This window comes from Mobula hypostoma, chromosome 2 (assembly GCF_963921235.1).
Source record: "Mobula hypostoma chromosome 2, sMobHyp1.1, whole genome shotgun sequence".
Lineage (NCBI taxonomy): Eukaryota > Metazoa > Chordata > Chondrichthyes > Myliobatiformes > Myliobatidae > Mobula > Mobula hypostoma.
The window spans coordinates 110,386,132-110,408,856 of NC_086098.1; the positions used below are offsets into that span (position 1 = coordinate 110,386,132).

The 22,725-nt window shown below is 41.5% G+C and overlaps 1 protein-coding gene across 14 annotated transcripts in view; it reads right to left on the reverse strand.

Annotated features, from left to right (window-relative positions):
• The window catches only part of eya4 (EYA transcriptional coactivator and phosphatase 4), a 457,308-nt gene that overhangs the window by 108,131 nt on the left and 326,452 nt on the right, over positions 1-22,725 (reverse strand). For all 14 annotated transcript variants that reach the window (XM_063040405.1, XM_063040409.1, XM_063040403.1 and 11 more), the window contains 5 exons: positions 20,200-20,266; positions 19,703-19,845; positions 19,428-19,550; positions 11,270-11,352; positions 40-220 (listed from right to left, as the gene is read on the reverse strand). In XM_063040405.1, the coding sequence (XP_062896475.1) occupies positions 40-220; positions 11,270-11,352; positions 19,428-19,550; positions 19,703-19,845; positions 20,200-20,266 (597 nt within the window). The remainder of the gene's footprint in view (positions 1-39; positions 221-11,269; positions 11,353-19,427; positions 19,551-19,702; positions 19,846-20,199; positions 20,267-22,725) is intronic.

Sequence of the window (22,725 nt, forward strand, 5' to 3'; positions counted from 1 at the left end):
AAGATTGACTACAGTTCAACTAGAAAGGAAGTCATTTACCTCCAGGAAGATCCGTGGATGGTTGACCAGGGATATTGGGAGGATCTTGTAACTGGTATGTTGTTGATGTTGAAGAGGTGCCGTCAACAGTATCATTTGAGGTCATATATGTGCCATATGTTGCAGATGGATAATACTGTGCATACTGGTTTTGGCCAAACGCAGTGTAGCCAGGATAATCCTGAAGAAAAACCATCAGTTTAAGTCATTTCTCTTGTAGCGGAGCAATCATATGCTCAATGAAACCACACGCTTATCAACTTAACCATAATTGAAACAAAATGAAAAGAACAAAGTCAAATGAGCAATTGATATAGTATTTAAAAGGTAGATCCTTAAGTAATTGAGGTCATGTGTAAGCATGCATGAATTGACAGTGGAGGCAGATGGGCCTGGGAGGTCGAAGAACAGCTAAATTCAGTTCAGTGCAGAGAGCATAAAGTGGGATGGGCTCTGCATTCCCAATTTCTGTGTCTAGGAGAGTTCCTGGAAATACATCTGCAAGTACATTGTGGTTAGGCAGGCAGTGCTATCATGAGGGATGGTCACTTCAGCAAAGTAACAATGATAACAATGTTTGTGGCATTAACCCGTCAGCAAGGTCAAGAAGGCAGATCTTTTGAGGAGCAGTATCCACACAAGTTCACCAGCTGCATACTATAGATGCCTTTGAGCATCCAGCTCCCACAGGATTAATGAGGATCCAAGCAGCCTCCTGACCGAAAACCACCATCCGTTCCACAGTGACCTAAAGTCCACAAGTTTCCAGTCCTTTGCATGTCAATTGTTAGATAAATTGGACCCTTGACCGTCCTTCACACATGATTGCGTTGTTGTCAGTTGATCTCCTGCTAGAAGCAATGTTTTTAAATGCTTACTAAGACTGGTCAGTCTGTAGAGCACTGCAAGATTGTGTGTTGGCTGCAATGCCTATGCTGTCATAAGCTCTTTCCTGGTCTAAGACAGTCATTGAATGACTGCAGCTCCAGCTAAGCTCATTTCTGAATTCATGTTAGCCATAATAGCCCCCACTGCTCCCTCAGTGAGAAATGGCCATTAACTCTCTCCTATTTGATTATAGTGGAAGTGGCCATTTGGCCCCTCCTGCACAGTCAGGCTTTCAAAAGCTTATCCATGTCCAATCCACATGTCAGGTTCCTGCATTTACGTTCCTTTACATGTAGTACAATCTTAGTCTCCTTCCTTCTCTTCCCTTATTCACCATATAGTCCCTACCCTCTTCCCCCTATACAGCTATTTAGTCCACAACCTCAGAACATCCAGGACAAAGAGCAAGTATGAGGCTGGGCCAATCTGGGTCTGATGCTGGAAGGTTCAGATGTGTCTTCTCACGTTCACTGGTCCTGGAGGACTACGTTTGTTTGCCTTTTCTCTGATAAAAACTCTGTATGAACCAGTAAGTATGGGGGCAACTGTTGGCAGGGCACTGGCGGATATGTCCTTTTGGAAAGGAACAGCAGGGAAAATGAATCCCACTCCAGACTGAATGTTATCTGTTAATTATAAGACATAAGATGTAGGAACAGAATAAGGCCATTTGGCTCAATTGAGTCTGCTTTGCCATTTCATCATGGCTGATCCAATTTTCCCCTCAGCCCCAATCTCCTGCCTTCTCTCCATATCCCTTCAGGGCCTGACCAATCAAGAATCTATTGACTTTTGTCTTAAATATACATAAAGACTTGACCTCCACAGCTGCCTGTGGCAAAGAATTCCACAGATTCACCACTTTCTGGCTAAAGAAATACTTCCTCCATTCTAAATGGATGTCCCTCTATTCTGAGGCTGTGTCCTCTGGTCTTACACTCTCCCATTATAGGAAACATCCTCTCCACATCCACTCTATCAAGGCCTTTCACCATTTGATAGGTTTCATTGAGGTCAGCCCTCATTCTTCTGAATTCTAGTGAATACAGGCCCAGAACCATCAAATGCCCTTCATATGACAAGCTGTTCAAACCTGGAATCATTTTTGTAAATCTCCTTTGGACCCTCTTCAATTTCAGCACATTCTTTCTAAGATAAGGGGCCCCAAACTGCTCACAATACACCATGTGAGGCCTCAACATTACATCCTTGCTTTTATATTCTAGTTCTCTTGAAATCAATGCTAACATTGCATTTGCCTTCTTCACCACTGACTCAACCAGCAAATTAACCTTTAGGGAACGCTGTACTAGGGCTCTGAAGTCCCTTTGTACCTCAGTTTTTTTTGTATTTTCTCTCCATTTAAAAAATAGTCAACACTTTCATTTCTTCTACCAAGGTGCATGACCATACACTTCCTGGCACTGTATTCCATTTGTCACTTCTTTGCCTATTCTCTTAATTTGTCTAAGTCCTTCTGTAGCCTCTCTCCTTCCTCAAAACTACCTGCCCCTGCACCTGTCTTCATAGTCAGGAATTCCAGCAGATTTTTCAAGCAAGACTTTCCCTTGAGGAAACCAGGCTGACTACAGCTTATTTTATCATGTGTCTCCAAGTACCCTGAGAACTCATCCTTAACAATTGACTCCAACATCTTCCGAACCACTGAGATCAGACTAACTGTCCTATAGTTTCCTTTCTTTTGTCTCTCTCCTGTCTTGAAGAGTGGAGTAACATTTACAACTTTCCAGTCTTCCAGAGCCTTACCAGAATCTAGTGACTCTTGATAGATCATTATTAATCCCTCTACAATCTATTCAACCACCTCTTTCAGAACCCTGGGGTGTATACCATCTGGCCCAGGTGACCTGTCTACCTTCAGACCTTTCAGTTTCCCAAGAAACTTCTCTCCAGTTATGTTAACCACACACCTCATGACTTCCACCAAATTGCTAGTGTCTTCCACAATGAAGACAGATGCAAAATACTTACATACTTCATCCACCATTTCCTTGTCCCCCATTACTACCTCTCCAGCATCATTTTCCAGCGGTTCGATATGCACTCTCATCTCTCTTTTATACTTTATATATCTGAAGAAACTTTTGGTATCCTCTTTAATATTATTGGCTAGCTTACTTTCATATAACATCTTTACCTTCTTATTGACTTTTTAGTTGCCTTCTGTTAGCATTTAAAAGCTTCCCAATCCTCTAATTTCCTACCAATTTTTGCTCTATTATAGGCCTTCTCTTTGGCTTTCATGTTGGCTTTGATTTCTCTTATTAGCCACATTTGTGTCATCTTGCCTTTAGAATACTTCTTTCTCTTTGGGATGTTTATGTTTTGTGCCTTTTGAATTGTTTCCAGAAATTCCAGCCATTGCTGCTCTGCCTTCACCCCTGCCAATGTTCTTTTCCAATCAATAATGGCCAACTCCTCTCTTGCAGCTCTGTAATTCCCTTTACTCTGCTGTAATATTGATACATATAACTTTAGCTTCTCCTCCCCAAATTTCAGGTGAATTCAATTATATTATGATCACTTTCTCCTTAGGGTTCTTTTACCTTAAGCTCTCTAATCGATCTCAGTTCATTGTACAACACCCAATCCAGAATAGCTGACCCCTTGTGGGATGACCATGAGCTACTCTAAAAAGCCATCTCGAATGCATTCCAGAAATCTCCCTCTCTTGGAATCTAGCACTAAGCTGATTTTCCCAATCTGTCTACATATTGAAATCCCCAATCCCCAATGTCTATTGTAACATTGCCGTTTTGGCATTTCTTATCTCTGATTGTAATTTGTAGACCACATCCTTACTACTGTTTGGGGGTCTGAATCCAACTCCCATCAGGGTCTTTTAACCCTTTCAGTTCCTTAGCTCTATCCACAATGATTTAACACTTTCTGACCCTATGTCACCTCTTTTTAAAGATTTGATTTCATTTTTTACCGTTAGAGCAACACCGCTCCCTCTGTCTTCCTGCCTGTCCTTTTGATGCAGTGTGTATCCTTGGACATTAAGCTCCCAGCTATCATTTCTCAGCCATGATTCAGTGATGCCTAGAATATCATACATGCTCATTTGTAACTGTGTGATAACTCCATCTACCTTATTCCGTATACTACACACATTCAAATATAACATCTTTAATCCTGTATTCACTCTTTTCGATTTTGTCCACCTTTTACATTGCAACTCATCCTGTAATTTTGCCATATCAACAGCATTTCCTCACTACTTATTGCCTCTGTTTGTAAACCAGCATCTCATCTTTGGCACTATCACTTCAGTTGCCATCCCCCTGCCAAATCAGTTTAAACCCTTTTGAGCAACCCTAGCAAACCAGTCTGCAAGGATATTGGGCCCCTTCGGATTCACGTGTAACCCACCCCTTTTGAAGTCACTCTTTCCCCAGAAGAGATCCCATTGATCATAAATCCAAACCCCTGCCCTCTGCACCGGTTCCTCAGCCACAAACTCACCCACGAAATCATTTTATTCCTACCCTCACTGGCATGTGGCAAAGGCAGCAATCCAGAGGTTACTATTCTGGAAGTCTTGTTTCTCAGCTTTCTACCTAGATCCACAAAATCTCTCTTCAGGACCTCCTCACCTTGTGAACCCATGTTATTGGTGCCAATGCACACCAAGACTTCTGGCTGCTCACACTTACTCTTGAGAATACCGTGGACATGATCCGAGACATTCCTGACCATGACACGAGGAAGGAAACTTTCCATCCAGGTGACTCTATCACACCCATAGAAAAAATCTCTGTTCCTCTGACTAGGGAATCCCCTTTCGACCCTGAAGTCCTTTTTACCTCTCTGCTCTTTTGAGGACAGATCCAGACTTAGTGTCAGACACTTATTTATTGTGGCTCCCCCGGATGGCTGTATCAAAAGTTGTACACTTATTATTGAGGGGAACGGCTGAGGGTGTACTTATGATTGAGGGGAATGGCTGAGGGTGTACACTTATTATTGAGGGGAATGGCTGAGGGTGTACTTATGATTGAGGGAAACGGCCGAGGGTGTACTTATGATTGAGGGGAATGGCTGAGGGTGTACACTTATTATTGAGGGGAATGGCTGAGGGTGTACTTATGATTGAGGGGAACGGCCGAGGGTGTACTTATGATTGAGGGGAACGGCCGAGGGTGTACTTATGATTGAGGGGAATGGCTGAGGGTGTACTTATTATTGAGGGGAACGGCCGAGGGTGTACTTATTATTGAGGGGAACGGCTGAGGGTGTACTTATGATTGAGGGGAACGGCTGAGGGTGTACTTATTATTGAGGGGAATGACTGAGGGTGTACTTATGATTGAGGGGAACGGCCGAGGGTGTACGTACTCTGCACTGGCTGTGCATTCCCCTTCTTCTCCTGACAGTGTAAGGGTGACCACCTCGCTGTAGCTCCTGTCTATCATCTCCTCATTTTCCTATGTGTCGAAGGTCATTGAGCTGCAGCTCCAGTTCCTTTATACCTTCTCTCAAGAGCTGCAGCTCAGTGGACATGGAGCAGATGTGTTTATCTGGGAGATATGAGGACTCCCAGACTTCCCACACCCCGCACACAGTACAAGACACTCTCCTGCTGCCATTCTTACTAAACTACTGTGCCCTAATACTCAAAGAACTAAACTACTATCCCCTAACAGATAAGGATTTCCTCATCTTTTAGGGTATTAACTGAACCATTGATTACGAATGGACACTCTAAATGTGATCTAATTTCCAATATTAGATGTGGCATTCTCAGCTTTAAAATATATTATCGTGCAAAGTATTGAATATTTAACCAATTGTTCCTTAAGGAGTTTCCACAGTCTATGAGCAAGGTGCTTTATAAGCTATGTGCATGAAGTAGAACACTGGCATTCATCAAATATGGAGTACAGTAAGTCTCTCAATTTGTGAGTAATTTCTTGCCTACTCCACTAAGGAACTGAATGAAAATTTAATCAATGAGTACTGGTTGGGTTTGTTGTGATCATGCAATATTTTACACTGAATCCCACTGTCTCTAAAGCACAAGCACTGAACTTATACGAAGACAATTTGTTTGTCATAGTTATGTGCAATAACTTCAAAATAAGGCTGAATTTATAGACTGTTTATTCCCCTGCAAAGATGTTGTCTGACCTGCTGAGTTCCTCCAGCATTTTGTGTATGTTGTTTTTGGACTCCTGCTGCCATTTAGGCATGCTTGACAGGTGATCACAGCCTTGGATGGAGTAAAGGGCCAAAATGATTTAAAGCAGGTGCAGGTGGATTTCTGGGAAGGATGAGTGTGGAGGGGGCTTGTCTTATGAGGAGAGATTAAGCAGAATAAGCCTAGGAGCTCTAATTCTTCTCAGTTGTAAATGAGCTGAGAAGAATTAGAGGTGACTTCATTGTGAAGTACAACATTCTTAAGGGGCTTAACATGCGTTGATGCCATGTTGATGTTTTCTCTGGATGGGGTGTCCAGAATAATAATAAGGTGCAGGTGCAGGCTTTTCACGACTGAGATTTCTTCTTCCAGAGGGTAGTGAATATTTGGGAAATTCTAATCAAAAGAGTTGTGGAAGTTCATTTGCTAAGAATATTCAAGTTGATGTCAATAAATTACTAGATTTTAAGGGATGTAGGGTTGCTACAGGCAAATGACAACAAAAAAAAACGATAAGCTATGATCTTACTAAATGACGGAAAAGGCTTGAGGGACTATACAGCATTTTTTTACTTTTAACTGAAGTTCTAATTTTCCATATTTCCTTATAACATAGAGGAAATGCTATAAGGAAATATGGAAAAATGGAATGAGTATTGGAAGCCTATTGATTCTATACCAGCTGAAATATCATCCATTAATTGTCTCTATCATGCATTCTCTCCACATTTTCATCAACATCTCTCTGATTTTACAACTCACCTACTCATTCCACCGAGATGCAACACAGAGCATCATAGGAAGTCATTCCTGCCTGTGGCCATCAAACGTTACAACTCCTCCCTTGGAGGGTCAGACACTCTGAGCCAATAGGCTGGTCCTGGACTTATCTCCTGGCATAATTTACATATTACTTTTTAACTATTTATGGTTGTATTACTATTTAATTAATTATGGTGCAACTGTAACGAGAACCAATCTCCCCCGGGATCGATAAAGCATGACTACGACTATGAATGTGACCAAATTTCAGTGGCCAATTAACCTGCCCATTAGCCTCCTTTGGAATGTGGGAGAAAATATGGAGCATTCAGGGGAATTGTCCTCATTAGAAGAATGTGAAAACCCTTCATACAGGAGAGGACTGACCTCTGAGCAACACCACCATGTATCTAGGTTCTTATGTTCAAAGAAGTTTGCTTCTCTATGCAATATCAATACACAGCAAAATTAATTTGGTTTTCAAACTGTTCAAGGAGTTTGTTGAACTCCCTACCAAGGTTATAAACCTGCTTGACCTTAATATAAATGTTTAAATAATGGAGATTCTGCACTCTTTTTCTATTAAATATTTTAATGCCTAATGTATATGGATCTGTGTGTGTGTGTGTGTGTGTGTGTGTGTGTTTAAGAGAAAGAGAGAGATACAGAGAAAGAGAAACTGGACCAAAAACTGGTAGATCCTGACAAAGAAGAAGAATGCTAGAAGCACTAGGTCACATCAGTAAGTCAGGAAGAGAAGCAGTTGATATTTCATGTTGAGAATCCTTTACCATTACTGCAGCAGACAAACCTGTAAAGTTGGAGAGAGGTCTGGGGAACTGGAGAGGACTCAGGGAGTATCTGTGTTAAGATAACAATTAGTTTCAATGTAATGGCAATTGGAAACATGAAAGAAAACAATTTGATTCAAAGAGGTACAGCCACATCCATGGTGAGATGGAGAAAAACAAAGTGGAATGGTTACTTGAAAATAAGTTCAATATTGTTCTGAATGACCCCCCCCCCCCACACACACACACACACACACACACACACATGCACACCCACCCACATGTACACTCACACACACACCCACATGTACACTCACACACAGACACAGGCATATACACACACACCCACACATGCACACACACCCACATGTACACTCACACACACACACACAGACATACACACAGACATACACACACACACACACCCACATGTACACACATACACACACACACATGCGCACACACACCCACATGTACACTCACACACACGCACACACACACATGTACACTCACACACACACAGACATACACACACACACACACACACCCACTTGTACACTCACTCACACACACCCACATGTACACACACACACACACACAGACACACACACACACCCACATGTACACACACACACACACACACACACAGACACACACACACACCCACATGTACACTCACACACACACACAGACACACACACACACCCCACCCACATGTACACTCACACACACAGACATACACACACATATACACACACACACACACCCACATGTACACTCTCTCTCACACACACACACATGCACACACCCACATGTACACACACACACACACACACACACACACATACACACACATACACACACACACCCACATGTACACTCACACACACACACACCCACTTGTACACTCACTCACACACACATGCACACACACCCACATGTACACACACACACACACACACACACACACACACACACACAGACATACACACACATACACACACACACCCACATGTACACTCACACACACACACAGACACACACACACACCCCACCCACATGTACACTCACACACAGACATACACACACATATACACACACACACACACCCACATGTACACTCTCTCTCACACACACACACATGCACACACCCACATGTACACACACACACACACACACACACACACACAGACATACACACACATACACACACACACCCACATGTACACTCACACACACACACACACACACACCCCACCCACATGAAAACTCACACACACACACACCCACATGTACACACACACACACACACACACACACATTTCTGTTGCATGTACTTCTGTTTCACCACCTCCTGTGCTGCTGAGAACAAATATAGTGGTTCCTGGTCCTCAGTTTCCATCCCAGCAGCTTCCACACTGAATGGATCATTCTCCATCATTTCACCATCAGACACACCTTCCCCAGTTTCATCTCTTCCCTTACCATACTCTGCACAAACCAGACAGTCTTTTAAGGTAAGGCAGTGATTCAACGTCACTTCTTCCAGTTTAGTATATTGTAATTCAAGCTCATAATAAGAACTCCTTTACAGTGGAGAAACTAAACACAGATTGTACAGCAGTTTTGCAGAACATCGCTGTTTAGTCCTCAACGGCAACTCTGAATTCCCGGTAGCCTGCCTCTTTAATTTTCCCACCCCCACTCTGAATACACTTTCTTCAGTCTCTTACATTGCACCAATGATGCCACAACATCATGGTGAAAACTTGAAGAACAGCGCATCGTCTTCCACCTAGGGATATTGAAGTCCTTCACATTTAATACTGAATATAACAATTTCAGATAACTTCTGTTTTCTTCCTCTTTATCCACTGTATTTTTATGTTTCAATCTGTTTCTGTTCTCTTTTCCATCTACATCAGCTGTTTTTTCAAAATAATTGTTACTTTGAAAAGTTTTGTCTGAATCCTACCACAAACATTTGCTCAGTACCATGCATCTCTCTTAGTAGCTTAACACACTCGTTTTCTCAAAATTCCATTTCTGATGAAAGATCCTCGATCCAAGATGCTGCCTGACCTGCTGAGTGCTTCAACATTTCCTGTTTTAGCTTCAACGTGTATCCAGACCTGTACATTGCTATCCTCAAAGAGGTCACTTAGGTAGGAAATTTAGAACATAAAACAGTACAGAATATGACAGGCCCTTCAGCTCATGATGTTGTACTAACCCTTTAACCTATTCCCAGATCAATCTAACACTTCCCTCCCACATCGCCCCCCCCCCACTCATTCTTCTACCATACATGGAAGGGAGGAACTGCTCTTGTCAGGTCCTCGCCTGGCCAGCACTGCTACACTTCCCATGCACTCTCCAAGCATCTTCATCATTTGAGCTTTTCTCTATACAATGAATTTAGATGGCAACGGGACTGGTTGAGTTGGGAAACCTGTTCTACTTCTCAAAAACAAACAGAAAATGCTGGGGACAGTTAGCAGACCAGGCTGCATTTCAGATTTCCAGAATCTCCATTTTTTTTTGCTTCTTTCATTTTAATTCCCTCCTCCTTGCATCAAAGGCTACCAGCCAGAAACCACCAAGGAAATGATGCTGGCACATATGGGGCACAGATGTCATCCCAGCTGTAAATGTTAGAAGAAGAAGCACTTCTCTCCTCCTAAAACCTCATTACTTGTTCCTAGTTGGCCTTTGCATGTTGTGGGCCTTGTCTAGCAACAGGAATAACAAATTTATCCTTTTAAATGGCCTCTCCCGCTTACGGTTTCTAGTGTGTGGGACTACTAATTTTTATTCCTTCACTCTTTGAGTATTTCTTTGTTGCCTCATGGAAAATAATTATTATTCATTATTATGGACCCCCATCACCCAGGACATGCCCTCTTCTCATTGCTACCATCAAGAAGGAGGTACAGGAGCCTAAAGGCACACACTCAATGATTCAGGAACAGCTTCTTCCCCTTGCTGTCTGATTTCTAAATGGACATTGAACCCATCACTACTTTTTGTTGCACTACTTATGTAATTTAACTATTTATATATATATATAAATATATAATTTACTGTAATTCACAGTTTTAATATTATGAATTGCAATGCATTCAGCACTTGTACTCTTTTGCTTTTTGTTTGGAACTGGAGACAAGATGAAACATGATCTAAGAAGTATACTACTGAAATAAGCTTGAAGCTGACATTGGAATCTAGACAATAAAGATTTACTTTAAGTTACAATATCACATTAAGATGTTTACTTTTGAAATTCTGAAATAAAATTCAAAAACACATCAAGATCACAGTTGGAAAATATCCAGGCTCAGACACTGGCAGAAATGAGAACTCTAAAGTTGGCTTAACATCCTCATTCTGAAGGCACAAGATAGCCAAGTGTCCCACACAATTGTTATCTATGGTCCCCTTCTAACACCATATGACTGTGAAGTTTGGTGAGACAAGATCAGGCTGAAAAAGATTTAGCCTGGCAAAACACAGGTTAGGTACACAGTGACAGTGACCTGAAGTATGGAAGCCAGTGACATTTCTGGGACATGGTCAGTGAATCTGCCTCTGCATTCAGGAAAAGATAGCTAACAGAAGAGAATACCTGATGGGAACTGTTGAAGCTTGTTGAATTGGAAACGGAGTTGCTGCTTGCATATATACCTGGGGATGGTGCAAAACTAGAACCTGTGATAAAAAAAATAAGGATAAGAATATTAATAACAGATGCAGATGTTAGAAGTGTAGCAAAATAGTGTTGGGAGTACTCCCAATATTTCCAGTAACTCCAATAAATGTAACACCAATGCTGATTCATATTTTCATTCATTTTTTTCAGCAGGTAGGTGCTGCAGCAGGCCAGTAATTATTATCCATCCCCATCAATGGTCAGCCATCTCTCAGTGATGTTGGGTTGAGAGTTCCAGGATTTAAACCCAGTAATCATGGACAACCAGCAGTAGGATTCTAATTAAGAATGATGTATAACCCAGCCACTTGCTGCTCTCGACCTTTTGGATGGTAGAAAGTATGGATTTGAGAAGTGCAGCCAGAGTAGCCTGGACCAGTAACTGCGGTGTATTTTATGGATAGATGGCGCACAGTGCAGCCACAGTGCACCTGTGGCAGAAGTAGTTAGTATGTATGATGGTGAATGGATGGTATTCAATTAGGATTTCTCTTGGCTAGTTCTGTTCCCTGGACAGGTTTTAGCCCATTCAAAATGACATAAATGCTGTCTTCTGTACTATACATTCATTTCCTCTCTCAATCCCTCTACTCCCTACTGCAATTAACTCCTAGCTACAACTCCCAATCTTGCTCACCAGTGAAGCCCTGACTGAGTCCTAGCAACTATCTCAGCATGGCTTCTCTTCATACAATCTGTATGACCCAATGCATGGAGCTAAGTGTGGAAGATCTATCCATCATACTATTACTTTCGGCCTCAAGTGTTGCACCTGGCAGTACCCCTCTAACTCTCTGTCCCAACACCACTAAATTTCTAAACCAATAGTCATTACATTTCCAATGACAGATGCAGGCAAAAGACAACCACTTATGAATTCACTGGACTGGAATACAATCATCGTCTTACTGAAAGTAATAGCATTTTGTGGGAAGGACATGACTTCCCATTGATTTTCTGCTATGGGGGCTTCTACCTCGAACCCCGCTTTGTGTGAAACAAAGACAGGATTATCCCAGGAAATTTAACATTGAGAAGTCACTGGAAGTAGGATCACCAGTGCTGGTTCGAATATAAAAACGTTATTCATGCTATCAATTGAAGCTTATATATTTCTGCCGTTATATTATTTTCAATTCTAGTAAGACGTGTTGTGAAGATGGAGCTGAGAATAGCCCAACTCACTAGGGTTTCTCATTGTGGCTCCCACTCTGTCACTTTAGTTTGTTTTGTATAAGTGACCTTTAGCAAGGGTTGCAAGTGGATCACTTTGACTTAGAGAAGTATTATCACTGGATTTAAATCCTGGTACTCCCTACCCAACATCACAGTGGTAACACAACCAGTCAAAGGACTGTAGTGGTCCCAGAAGGTGGATTATCACGAGCCTACATCTTAATAATTAGATACAAGTCTGCGAGAGTGGAGAATGAATTGCTCCAAGGAATCTGCAGGGTAAGTTTGTCCTTGTTAAGAGTTTCTTTCAACAGTTCCGATGAAAGTTCTTTGACTCAAAATGTTTATACCGTTTTTCTCTCTCTACAGATGTTGCCCTACCTACTGAGTATTTTCTGTTTATACATTTTACGAGTTTCAAACTCCAATAAGTTCAGGGATGGTGCTACAGGCTTGGAAAATTGCAAATATTAAGTACTTCTTCAAGAAAGCAAATAAGCTAAATACTACCGAGGTTAAATAGTCGGGTCTGTTTAACACTTGAGTGGAGTAAGTTCCAGAAACATTTTAACGATGGTCAGAGTTATCAGTCACTTGGAAAACTGTAGCTTGATTTGAGAAAGTCAGCATATGTTTGATAAAGGAAAACTATGTCTAACTAATGTAATAGAGTTTTATGATGAAGTAGAAAATTATAAGGAAAAGATGTGTTTGGTGGACTCTTTTTGGGACTTCCAATATGGATACAAAATTGGCTATTTAATAGGAAAATAAAGGAGCAATGAAAGAAGATTTGAAAATAATGCTGGAAATACTCAGCAGGTCAGGCAGTATCTGCGGATGGAAAAGCAATTAATGTTTCAGCTCAATGACCTTTCATCATATCACGAAAAAGTTAGAAACCAAGCATGTTTTGTGTTGTGGGAAAGGGAAGGGCAGAGAGAACAAAGGGAATGTTTGTGGTAGGGTGTGCATCATATTTACAGATGATACACAAAGTGGACTGTGAAATGGATAGAGCCATAGCGCAACATAGCAGAGAAACAGGACCTTTGGCACAGCTCATCCATGCCCACATATGTTAGTCTCATTTTGCCCATATACCTCTAAACTCTTCCCACCCATGTGCTTATACAAGTATATTTTAAATGTTGTTATTACATCCACCTCATTTACTTTCACTGGCAGCTTGTTCCATTTGTACCACCATAAACTTGGGCCTTCTAGTTTTTGGTTCCCTTTCTCTGGGAAAATAAAGACTATATGCATTCACACTGTCTATGCCCCTCATGATTTTACGCACCTCCGTAAGATCACCTCTCAGACTCCAAGGAATAAAATCACAGTCTGCCCAACCTCTCTATGTAAATTAGGCCCTCGGGTCCGGGCAATATTCTCATAAGTCTTCTTTGCACTCTTCTGTATAGCAGGGTAACCAACAGTGTATATGATACTCTAAGTGCAGCCTTGCCAATGTCTTGTACAAAACTGCAACATGATATCCAGACTCTTGTATTCAGTGGTCTAACCTGTGAAGGAGAACATGCCCTGCTTTCTTCACACCAGCCTGTCCGCTGTGAATCCACTCGCAGTGAACTACCCTCTGTTCCCCTGAGTGCTACCATTCAACGTACAAGATCTTTCCTGGTTTGGCTTTGATGAAATACAGACAGATTTGTGAAATGGGTTGACCGAACATAGAGCATTGAACACAAAACAGTACAACACAGTACAGGTCCTTCAGTCCACAATGTTGTGCCCACCTTTTACCCTACTCCAAGATCATACTAACGTTTCCCTCCCGCATAGCCCTCCATTTTTCTTTTCTCCATGTGCCACGATAGGAAACAGGGATCTTTGATGTTGAGAAATATTAAGTATTACATTTTTTTTTGTAGCAAGAATGAGAAGAGGTAATATAAACCAGAGGGCACAATCTAAGGCAGTACTAGATCAAAGTATCCATATGCACAGCCTATTGAACGTGTCAGCTTGAGAAATTGGTTAATAAAGCATATAGAATTTCTGACTTTATAAGCAAAGGGACAACATACAAGAGGAGGTAAGTCATGATAAACATTTATAAAACATCAGTTCAGCTGCAAGTGGAGAATCATTTTAGTGAGGGCTACTGAAATATTGTTGTTGTTCCTTTACATGCCTTGTGGTGCATCCGGCAGCATTTTTGCCATTTCCATCGCATCTGACTGTTTTTTTTATGAGGCTGAATTGCTAGCTCGATGCTCAACCCAGCACGGATAGAATTCAAATAAGGGACTATTTGCCCCGAAGTCCGGTGCTGTTGCCACTATACCCCCGGCTGGCTGAACTATAAGTGGGATATAAAGGCTTTGATAAGGGTGCTGAGATAATTACTGTGAGGGAGTCTGAAATCCACTGTCATGGGTGGTAATGGCAGCTTTCACAAGGGAGGTGGAAAAGCATCTGAAAAGAAGGAATTTGCAGGGCTATGGGGGGAGGGCAGAGAATGGGGACACAGAGGCAGTATGCACTTTCCAGATGACTGTGCAGCTAGGCATAGTTCAAACGGCATATATAAATTTGCTGATGATGCAACCATTGTTGGCAGAAGTTCAGATGGTGATGAAAGGGCATACAGGAGCGAGATATACTGGTCAGTTGAGTGGTGTCACAGCAACAAACTCGCACTCAATGTCAGCAAGACCAAAGAGCTGATTGTGGACTTCAGGAAGGGTAAGATGAGGGAACACAAACCAATCCTCGTAGAGGGATCAGAAGTGGGGAGAGCGAGCAATTTCAAGTTCTTGGGTGTCAATATCGCTGAGGACCTAACCTGGATCCAACATATTGATGCAGCTATAAAAAAGGCAAGATTACTGGCTAAATTTCATTAGTTTGAGCAGATTTTGTTTGTTAACTAAAACACTCAAAACCTTCAACAAATTTACTGTGGAGAGCATTTTGACTGCCTGCATCACCATTTGGTATGGGTGGAGAAGGCTACTGCACAGGATTGAAATAAGCGGTAGAAACTTGTAAAATTAGTCAGCTCCATCATGGGTACCAGCCTATGCAGTATCCAAGAGATCTTCAAGGAATGGTGCCTTAGGAAGGCGACATCCATCATTAAGGATCGTCACCACCCAGGACACGCCTTCTTCACACTGTTACTGTCGGAAAGGAGATAGAGAAGACTGAAGGCACACACTCAGTGATTCAGGATCAACTTCTTCCCCTCTGCTATCCAATTTCTAAACAGACATTGAACACTACCTCACTACTTTTTTACTTCTGTTATTTTGCACTACTTATATTAACCATTATATAACCATTGCTGATGTCACTGTCAGCTGGTGGCACAGTGACATCAGCGCTGGACTCTGGATTGGAGGTTTCCAGGTTCGAATCCAGTTGGGCCATCCCCAAATATGCTTTCCATCCGTGCCGGCCGGGATGAGTGATGAGCTCGCAACTCGACCTCGTAAAATAAAGAAACATACTGTACTGCGAAATGTCTGTGTGAGGAGTAGTGCACCACACAGTCTCTCGTTCTACGCCTTGTAAGCCTCTCAGGCCTCAGTCAACGTCATTATCATCAACCATATACATACTTACTGTAGCTCAGTTTTTTTGCTATATTTATTTATCGTATTTTATTGTACAGCTGCCATAAAGTTAACAAATTTCATGACATATGCCGGTGATATTAAATCTCATTCTGATTCTGAAATTCAATGGCCACCTTCTGCACTGTGTAGTCCAGTGATTCTGTGAAGTTTTGCACGTGCTTGCAAAAACAGCTTCAAGCTGATTAATCAGCTGAAATAGAATTTCAAGTGCCAGAACTTCTAAATGTACTCGACCCTGAGTATTTCTGGAGCTTACTCTGTAAACTTAAGCCCCTGATCTTTGCCTGATTTATTTGCTGAGATCTTGGCGGGTCTGCTACATGAATCCTGGCTTTGGTGTCAGATTTTGTTGATGAGCCATGATGTGGCTAATGACAGTGCTAACCTCCTGGAGAGCAGCTGCAAGAGGATACTGGTTCCAGAGATTCACCAGGTCACTTGAGAAAAATGTTGTCATTTATCATAGTCATATGGTACAGAAGCAGGCCTTTCAACCAACGATGTCCATACTGACAACCAACTACACTAATCCCATTCATCACGACCTGGACTATTGCCTTGAATGATTCAAATGCTCATCTAAATACTTCTTATATGTTGTGAGTATGTGCTTCCACCACCTTCTCAGCCAGATTCCAACCACTCTGGCTGGAAAAAAAAATTCTTCAGGACCCCTATTTTCTTAAAACCTTATCTTAAAACAATGCTCTCTGGCATTAGGAGTTTCTGGTATGGGGTATTTTTCATGATCTAGTCTCTCTAATTTTATGCACCTCTAGGACAACTGCAAGAATGGAATGTGTATGGTACATCAAGTTACTAAACAACCATCACCCTTTTACTAAACCAACTTTGGATCCAATTTAAAAGTTGCTGGTGAACGCAGCTGGCCAGGCAGCATCTCTAGGAAGAGGTACAGTCGACGTTTCAGGCCGAGACCCTTCGTCAGGACTAACGAAGTCAACTTTTATGTGTGTTGCTTGAATTTCCAGCATCTGCAGAATTCCTGTTGTTTGGATCTAATTTGCCAACTTGCCTTGGATTTCATGGTCTCTAACCCTTTGGACAAGACTTCCACGTCACACCCAACTGATTCATCACCATATGATTCCTAAACTGATTCCTAAGCTCCGGAACCTGGGCCTTAACACTCAGATCTGCAGCTGGATCTCCAACTTCCTCACAGACAGGACCCAGGCTGTAAAAGTAGGGGACAAGCTCTCCTCTACAATCACTCTGAGCACCGGTGCCCCACAAGGCTGTGTACTCAGCCCCCTGCTGTACTCACTGTACACCCATGATTGTGTAGCCAAGTTTCCATCAAACTCAATATACAAGTTTGCTGATGACACAACAATTGTAGGCCGTATCTCGGGTAATGATGAGTTTGAGTACAGAGAGGAAATTAAGAACCTGGTGGCATGGTGCGAAGACAATAACCTATCTCTCAATGTCAGCAAGATGAAGGAATTGGTCATTGACTTCAGAAGGAGTAGTGGACCGCACGACCCAATTTACGTCGGTGATGCGCAAGTGGAACAGGTCAAAAGCTTTAAGTTCCTCGGCGTCAATATCACAAATGACCTGACTTGGTCCAACCAAGCAGAGTTCACTGCCAAGAAGGCCCACCAGCGCCTTTACTTCCTGAGAAAACTAAAGAAATTTGGCCTGACCCCTAAAACCCTCACTAATTTTTATAGATGCACCGTAGAAAGCATTCTTCTAGGGTGCATCACAACCTGGTATGGAAGTTGTCCTGTCCAAGACCGAAAGAAGCTGCAGAAGATTGTGAACACGGTGCAGCACATCACACAAACCAATCTTCCGTCCTTGGACTCACTTTACACTGCACGCTGTCGGAGCAGTGCTGCCAGGATAATCAAGGACATGGCCCACCCAGCCAACACACTTTTCGTCCCTCTTCCCTCCGGGGGAAGGTTCAGGAGCTTGAAGAATCGTACGGCCAGATTTGGGAACAGCTTCTTTCCAACTGTGATAAGACTGCTGAACAGATCCTGACCCGGATCTGGGCCGTACCCTCCAAATATCCGGACCTGCCTCTCGTTTTTTTTTCACTACCTTACTTTCCATTTTTCTATTTTCTATTTATGATTTATAATCTAAAATTTTAATATTTACTAATTTTTAATATTTAATATTTGTAATCCAGGGAGCAGGAAGCGCAGAATCAAATATCATTGTGATGATTGTATGTTCTAGTATCAATTGTTTGGCGACAATAAAGTATAAAGTATATGAGGAGACATACAGTTAACAGTGGTCTGATGATGCCTCCCTGTATGGTGATGAAATGTTTGCAGGTAAATTGCTAAGATCAGAGAACAACTCAGCACAGCCTTCATGCACCTGAGCTACCCCAATTTCTGAATTATTTCCAATTTAATTAATTCTACATCAATTTTCTGCAATCTACAGTACATCAAACTCAATTCCCTCTTCAAATATACAGTATACTATTTCTACTTCAAAACAAATCAACCTAATCAGTCAGGATCTCCTACTAACAAGCGATGCTGATTATCTTTGGCCACCCCGTGCCTTTCTAAATGAATCCATTTTTCCAAGGCTCATCCTTCAGTTTTCAGTGATTTACAGCAACATATCCATTACTGTCAAGTAAAGGCTCTGTATTTACAGGTCCAGCTGCTTCATCCCATCACACCCAATTTCCCTACCTCTCTCTCTCATTGGTACTGGAAGATAGACTGATATTTAAGTACATAAAAGAATCTACAATGATATATGCAGCATTTCTCTACACTGTACCTACTAATACACAAGGAGACATTTTCTCCCTTAAAATTCTCTGAAATATTCTAGCCTAAATATTCTTGCAATATATACACAGAGTACAAGTCTTGTAGTAGGAACAAACAACTAGCTGAGTCATGTACATTAAACTAATTCCGGATAGAAATCAGAAAAACTGGCAGACATGAATGGGATAGAGGCCAGGACAGTGGTACTTTTCCTCACTCCTGCTGCCAGCTCACTTCCAGGGGCAAAGCTCGTTAAATTAGCAATATAGTTAGTTATTTGAGGACCTCGGCTAATGCATTAAAGATATCGAATTCTTATGTTCACTTTACAGATGCAGTGAAGATATACGATCAAATTTGCAGAATAATTTTAAGAGTGAGTTAATTTAATACCACGGTGCAATTTGCTAATTAATTTATTATTCAGAATAAGAACAGGAAGGACCAGAAATGTCAAAAAAAAGTAGATAAACAGACAAAGAGGTTTAAAAATAGTAACACACTAACCTTGCATCTGATAGGAATAAGGTGTTTGGCCTGGTTGGGGTGTAGTAAATCCTGGGCTGTAACTAAGGCATCCAGTCTGTAATGCAGATTGTGCTTGTGGTAATCCCCCTTCTGTCTTGATTCCTGACAACAGCATAGCCAAACTGGTTGAAATATTTTCTAATCTTGTTTCTTGAAATGAAATTTTAACTCCTTGGTTTTGCAAGTGACAATCGATTAAACAGATGGCAAAATAGTGTTCAATAACCAACTTCAAACCTTCAGAAATGACTTACCATAGGCGGGCAATCCATAGTGCTGGCCTGTTTGAGAATAGGCGGCATAAACTGCTGGCTGCTGCATTCCCGAATACTGAGTTTGTCCAGCATAAGCTGTCATTGACTGTGCTGTAGGTGTGGAAAGAATATGTGGGTATGGCCTATGAAGAAGAAACAGACAGGTTAGGTGCCTACTTCTATGAGAATGAGACATTTTTGCACCTACAACACACAGACAAATAGTGACATCAAGATTTGTTTGAGCTTCAGGTAAGACTTCATTACTTCATGAGTCAGTTTGTTATAAAAAGGATTAATGCTGAACTTATTGTTTCTGATGCAAAATTATCCACTTTCATCTTTTCTGATAACACGACTAGAAATAATACAAAGAATTAAATCAAATAAGAGTTCAGTAATATTAACATTAAAATTTTGTTTCCTTTTAAAATAAATATGTGAATACATTTCTGGAAATTGTTCACATTGACTTGTGAAAACTTTCTTCTACTCACTTGGAAGGATAAAGCTGTGGTGAATAATGATGTATTCCTCTTGGACTATATCCACTACTTGTTATTACTACAGGAAAAAGGAAAAACAAGTGAAACATTAAATGACAAGCAGAACAAATGAATTTTGGACTTTGTGGTACAAACTCAAGTTAAGCAGGTGTGAGATACAAGCTAAATTTAAATTGCAATTAGCAGAAATAAATGTACGGTACATGGAAAATAAAATCTAACATGATTAAAGGAATTTCAACAAACTTTGATTATGATTGCTACAAAAATGCTGGTTGGAATATAAAATGCTTATAACCAGAAATGGAATTTCGACCCTTTTCATGGGCTAAATCTCCGCTGTATAGTGATTATGACCAATCCAATTTCCTGTGAAAAAAAGATGAAATTGGCAAAAAAGCCTTTGAGAAATATGTTTGGGCTGTTTACACCCAGAGGAAACTCTAAAAGTAAAAGTACAGTTTCTATTGGGAATGTATACAATTGAGTGCAGCTTCTGACAGTTGGTTCTGCACCATTACGGTGAGGATATCAGCTTCATAGATGCTTCCTTTTAGCAGCAAATATCAAGAACATGCATCATAGCCACCACAGAGAAGACAAAGGCCACAGGGTTCAGGAACTGCTTCTAGATTCACGAAAATGATCTTGTGCACCCAGGAGACCAGGAGATCAACCTAACCACCACAGAGCAGGAAGCGGCTGGCTCCAGTTGTCACCCCCAGATGAGAAAGTCCTTTTACAATACAGTAGCAGAGAAATATATTTACAGATCTCTCTTAATGTGAGCTGCAGACTGCTGAAAACATTGTTGCAGGCCAGTGCACTAATCAAACTGAGAATTCTTTCTTTGATGAGTTGTGATTAGTGTAGATGGTCTTGATAAAGAGGGTATGAGGGATTATAATGTCTCATCTGGTCTCCCTTGCTTGAAGATTATAGCATGGATATGTTACGTAAATCTCTCTGTAAGGGAGCAGGTAATAGACCATGCAGTGTTCTGTTCTCCTCATGCTTCTGCTGCTCTTCAACCTGCACCTCATGTTCCTTCGGCTCCAGGTCTCTACTTCCTACTGATGCAGTCACTAGTAATTTTGGAAAACTAAAGGTGTTTCCCCAGTGGTTCAGATTGTTGTAGAGTTACGTGGAGCTTTTAATGTAGAACAGCACAGCACAGGAACTGGCCCACTGGCCCACATGTTGTGCTGAATTAATTTCATTAGCAATCAGTTGCCTAACTAAACAGATTCCAAAATTGATCCGAGCAGCCAGGGATGTGGACCTCTTGTGTACTAGTGGCTACCTCTCTGTGCAGCGTCGGTCATGGAAAACATCTGGTAGATGAAGACATCATGCATGCTTCTCAAAAAACCCGGCATTGATCATCAAGAATTTTTTCTGATGATTCACAAGCAGATACACAATGGGGAGTGTAATATTTTCCCCATTGAGGAAAATGTTCCAAGTTTTTAGTGGAATTTTATTAGTCCACAAGCACTGTCAATGGCTGCTTACAAGCAGTGGGTGGATCCCAGTAAGTAGGATGACAACTGTATGTCACTGAACATCAACGCAATCATTTCTCTGGAAGCACAGGACCCAAGTGAGGTATCTGATGTAACAGCGAACAGTCAATTGCGAAACATGACAGAGATCTGCTCCAGCTAATCAGAAAGATCCCAAGGTGAGGTAGATGACACTCATGGGCTTGCCCTCCATGAAGAGAGCAGCCCACGCACTGGAGAACATTAATCGTCTCGTTGATGACAGCTTGGAACCCAATCTATGAATGCTAGGGACTTTATAAAGTGTTTGAGGGCCTGCTGTCAATTCTGAAATTGCCTGGTCAAGTCTCCTGATTTCAGTGGAATATACAGTCAGTGGACACTTAAATAGATACAGAAATGGAACTTGGTGTAGCCCAACTATTTTAAGGTTTGATGTGTTGCGAATTCAGAGATGCTCTTCTGTACACAACTGTTGTAACACATGGTTATTTGAGTTACTGTCACCTTCCTGTCAGATTGAACCAGTCTGGCCATTTTCCTGTGACCTTGCTCATTAACAGTCGCTAATGGGATGTTTTTGTTTGTTTTTCATACCATTCTCTGTAAACTCTTAGAGACTGTTGTGCTTGAAAATCCAGGAGATCAGCAGTTTCTGAGATACTCAAACCATCTGTCTTGCACCCAACAATCATTTCATGGTCAAAGTCACTTAGATCACAGCTCTTCTCCATTCTGATGTTTGGTCCGAACAGTTGATAAACCTCTTGGCCATGTCTGCATGCTTTTATGCATTAAGTTGCTGCCACATGATTGGTTGATTAGACTGTCTCCGTCCCCAAATCCCCCTCCCTACCAAACAGAATGAAGGGAGAGAGATTTTCTTGCCAGAATTTCAGTCAATTCATTCAGCTGAGTCCTGCAGCTTAACATGGCTTGGTATGGTAACTGCTCTGTCCAAGATCGCAAGAACTTAACAGTAGTATAGTAGTGTAATGTTTAATGCAATGCC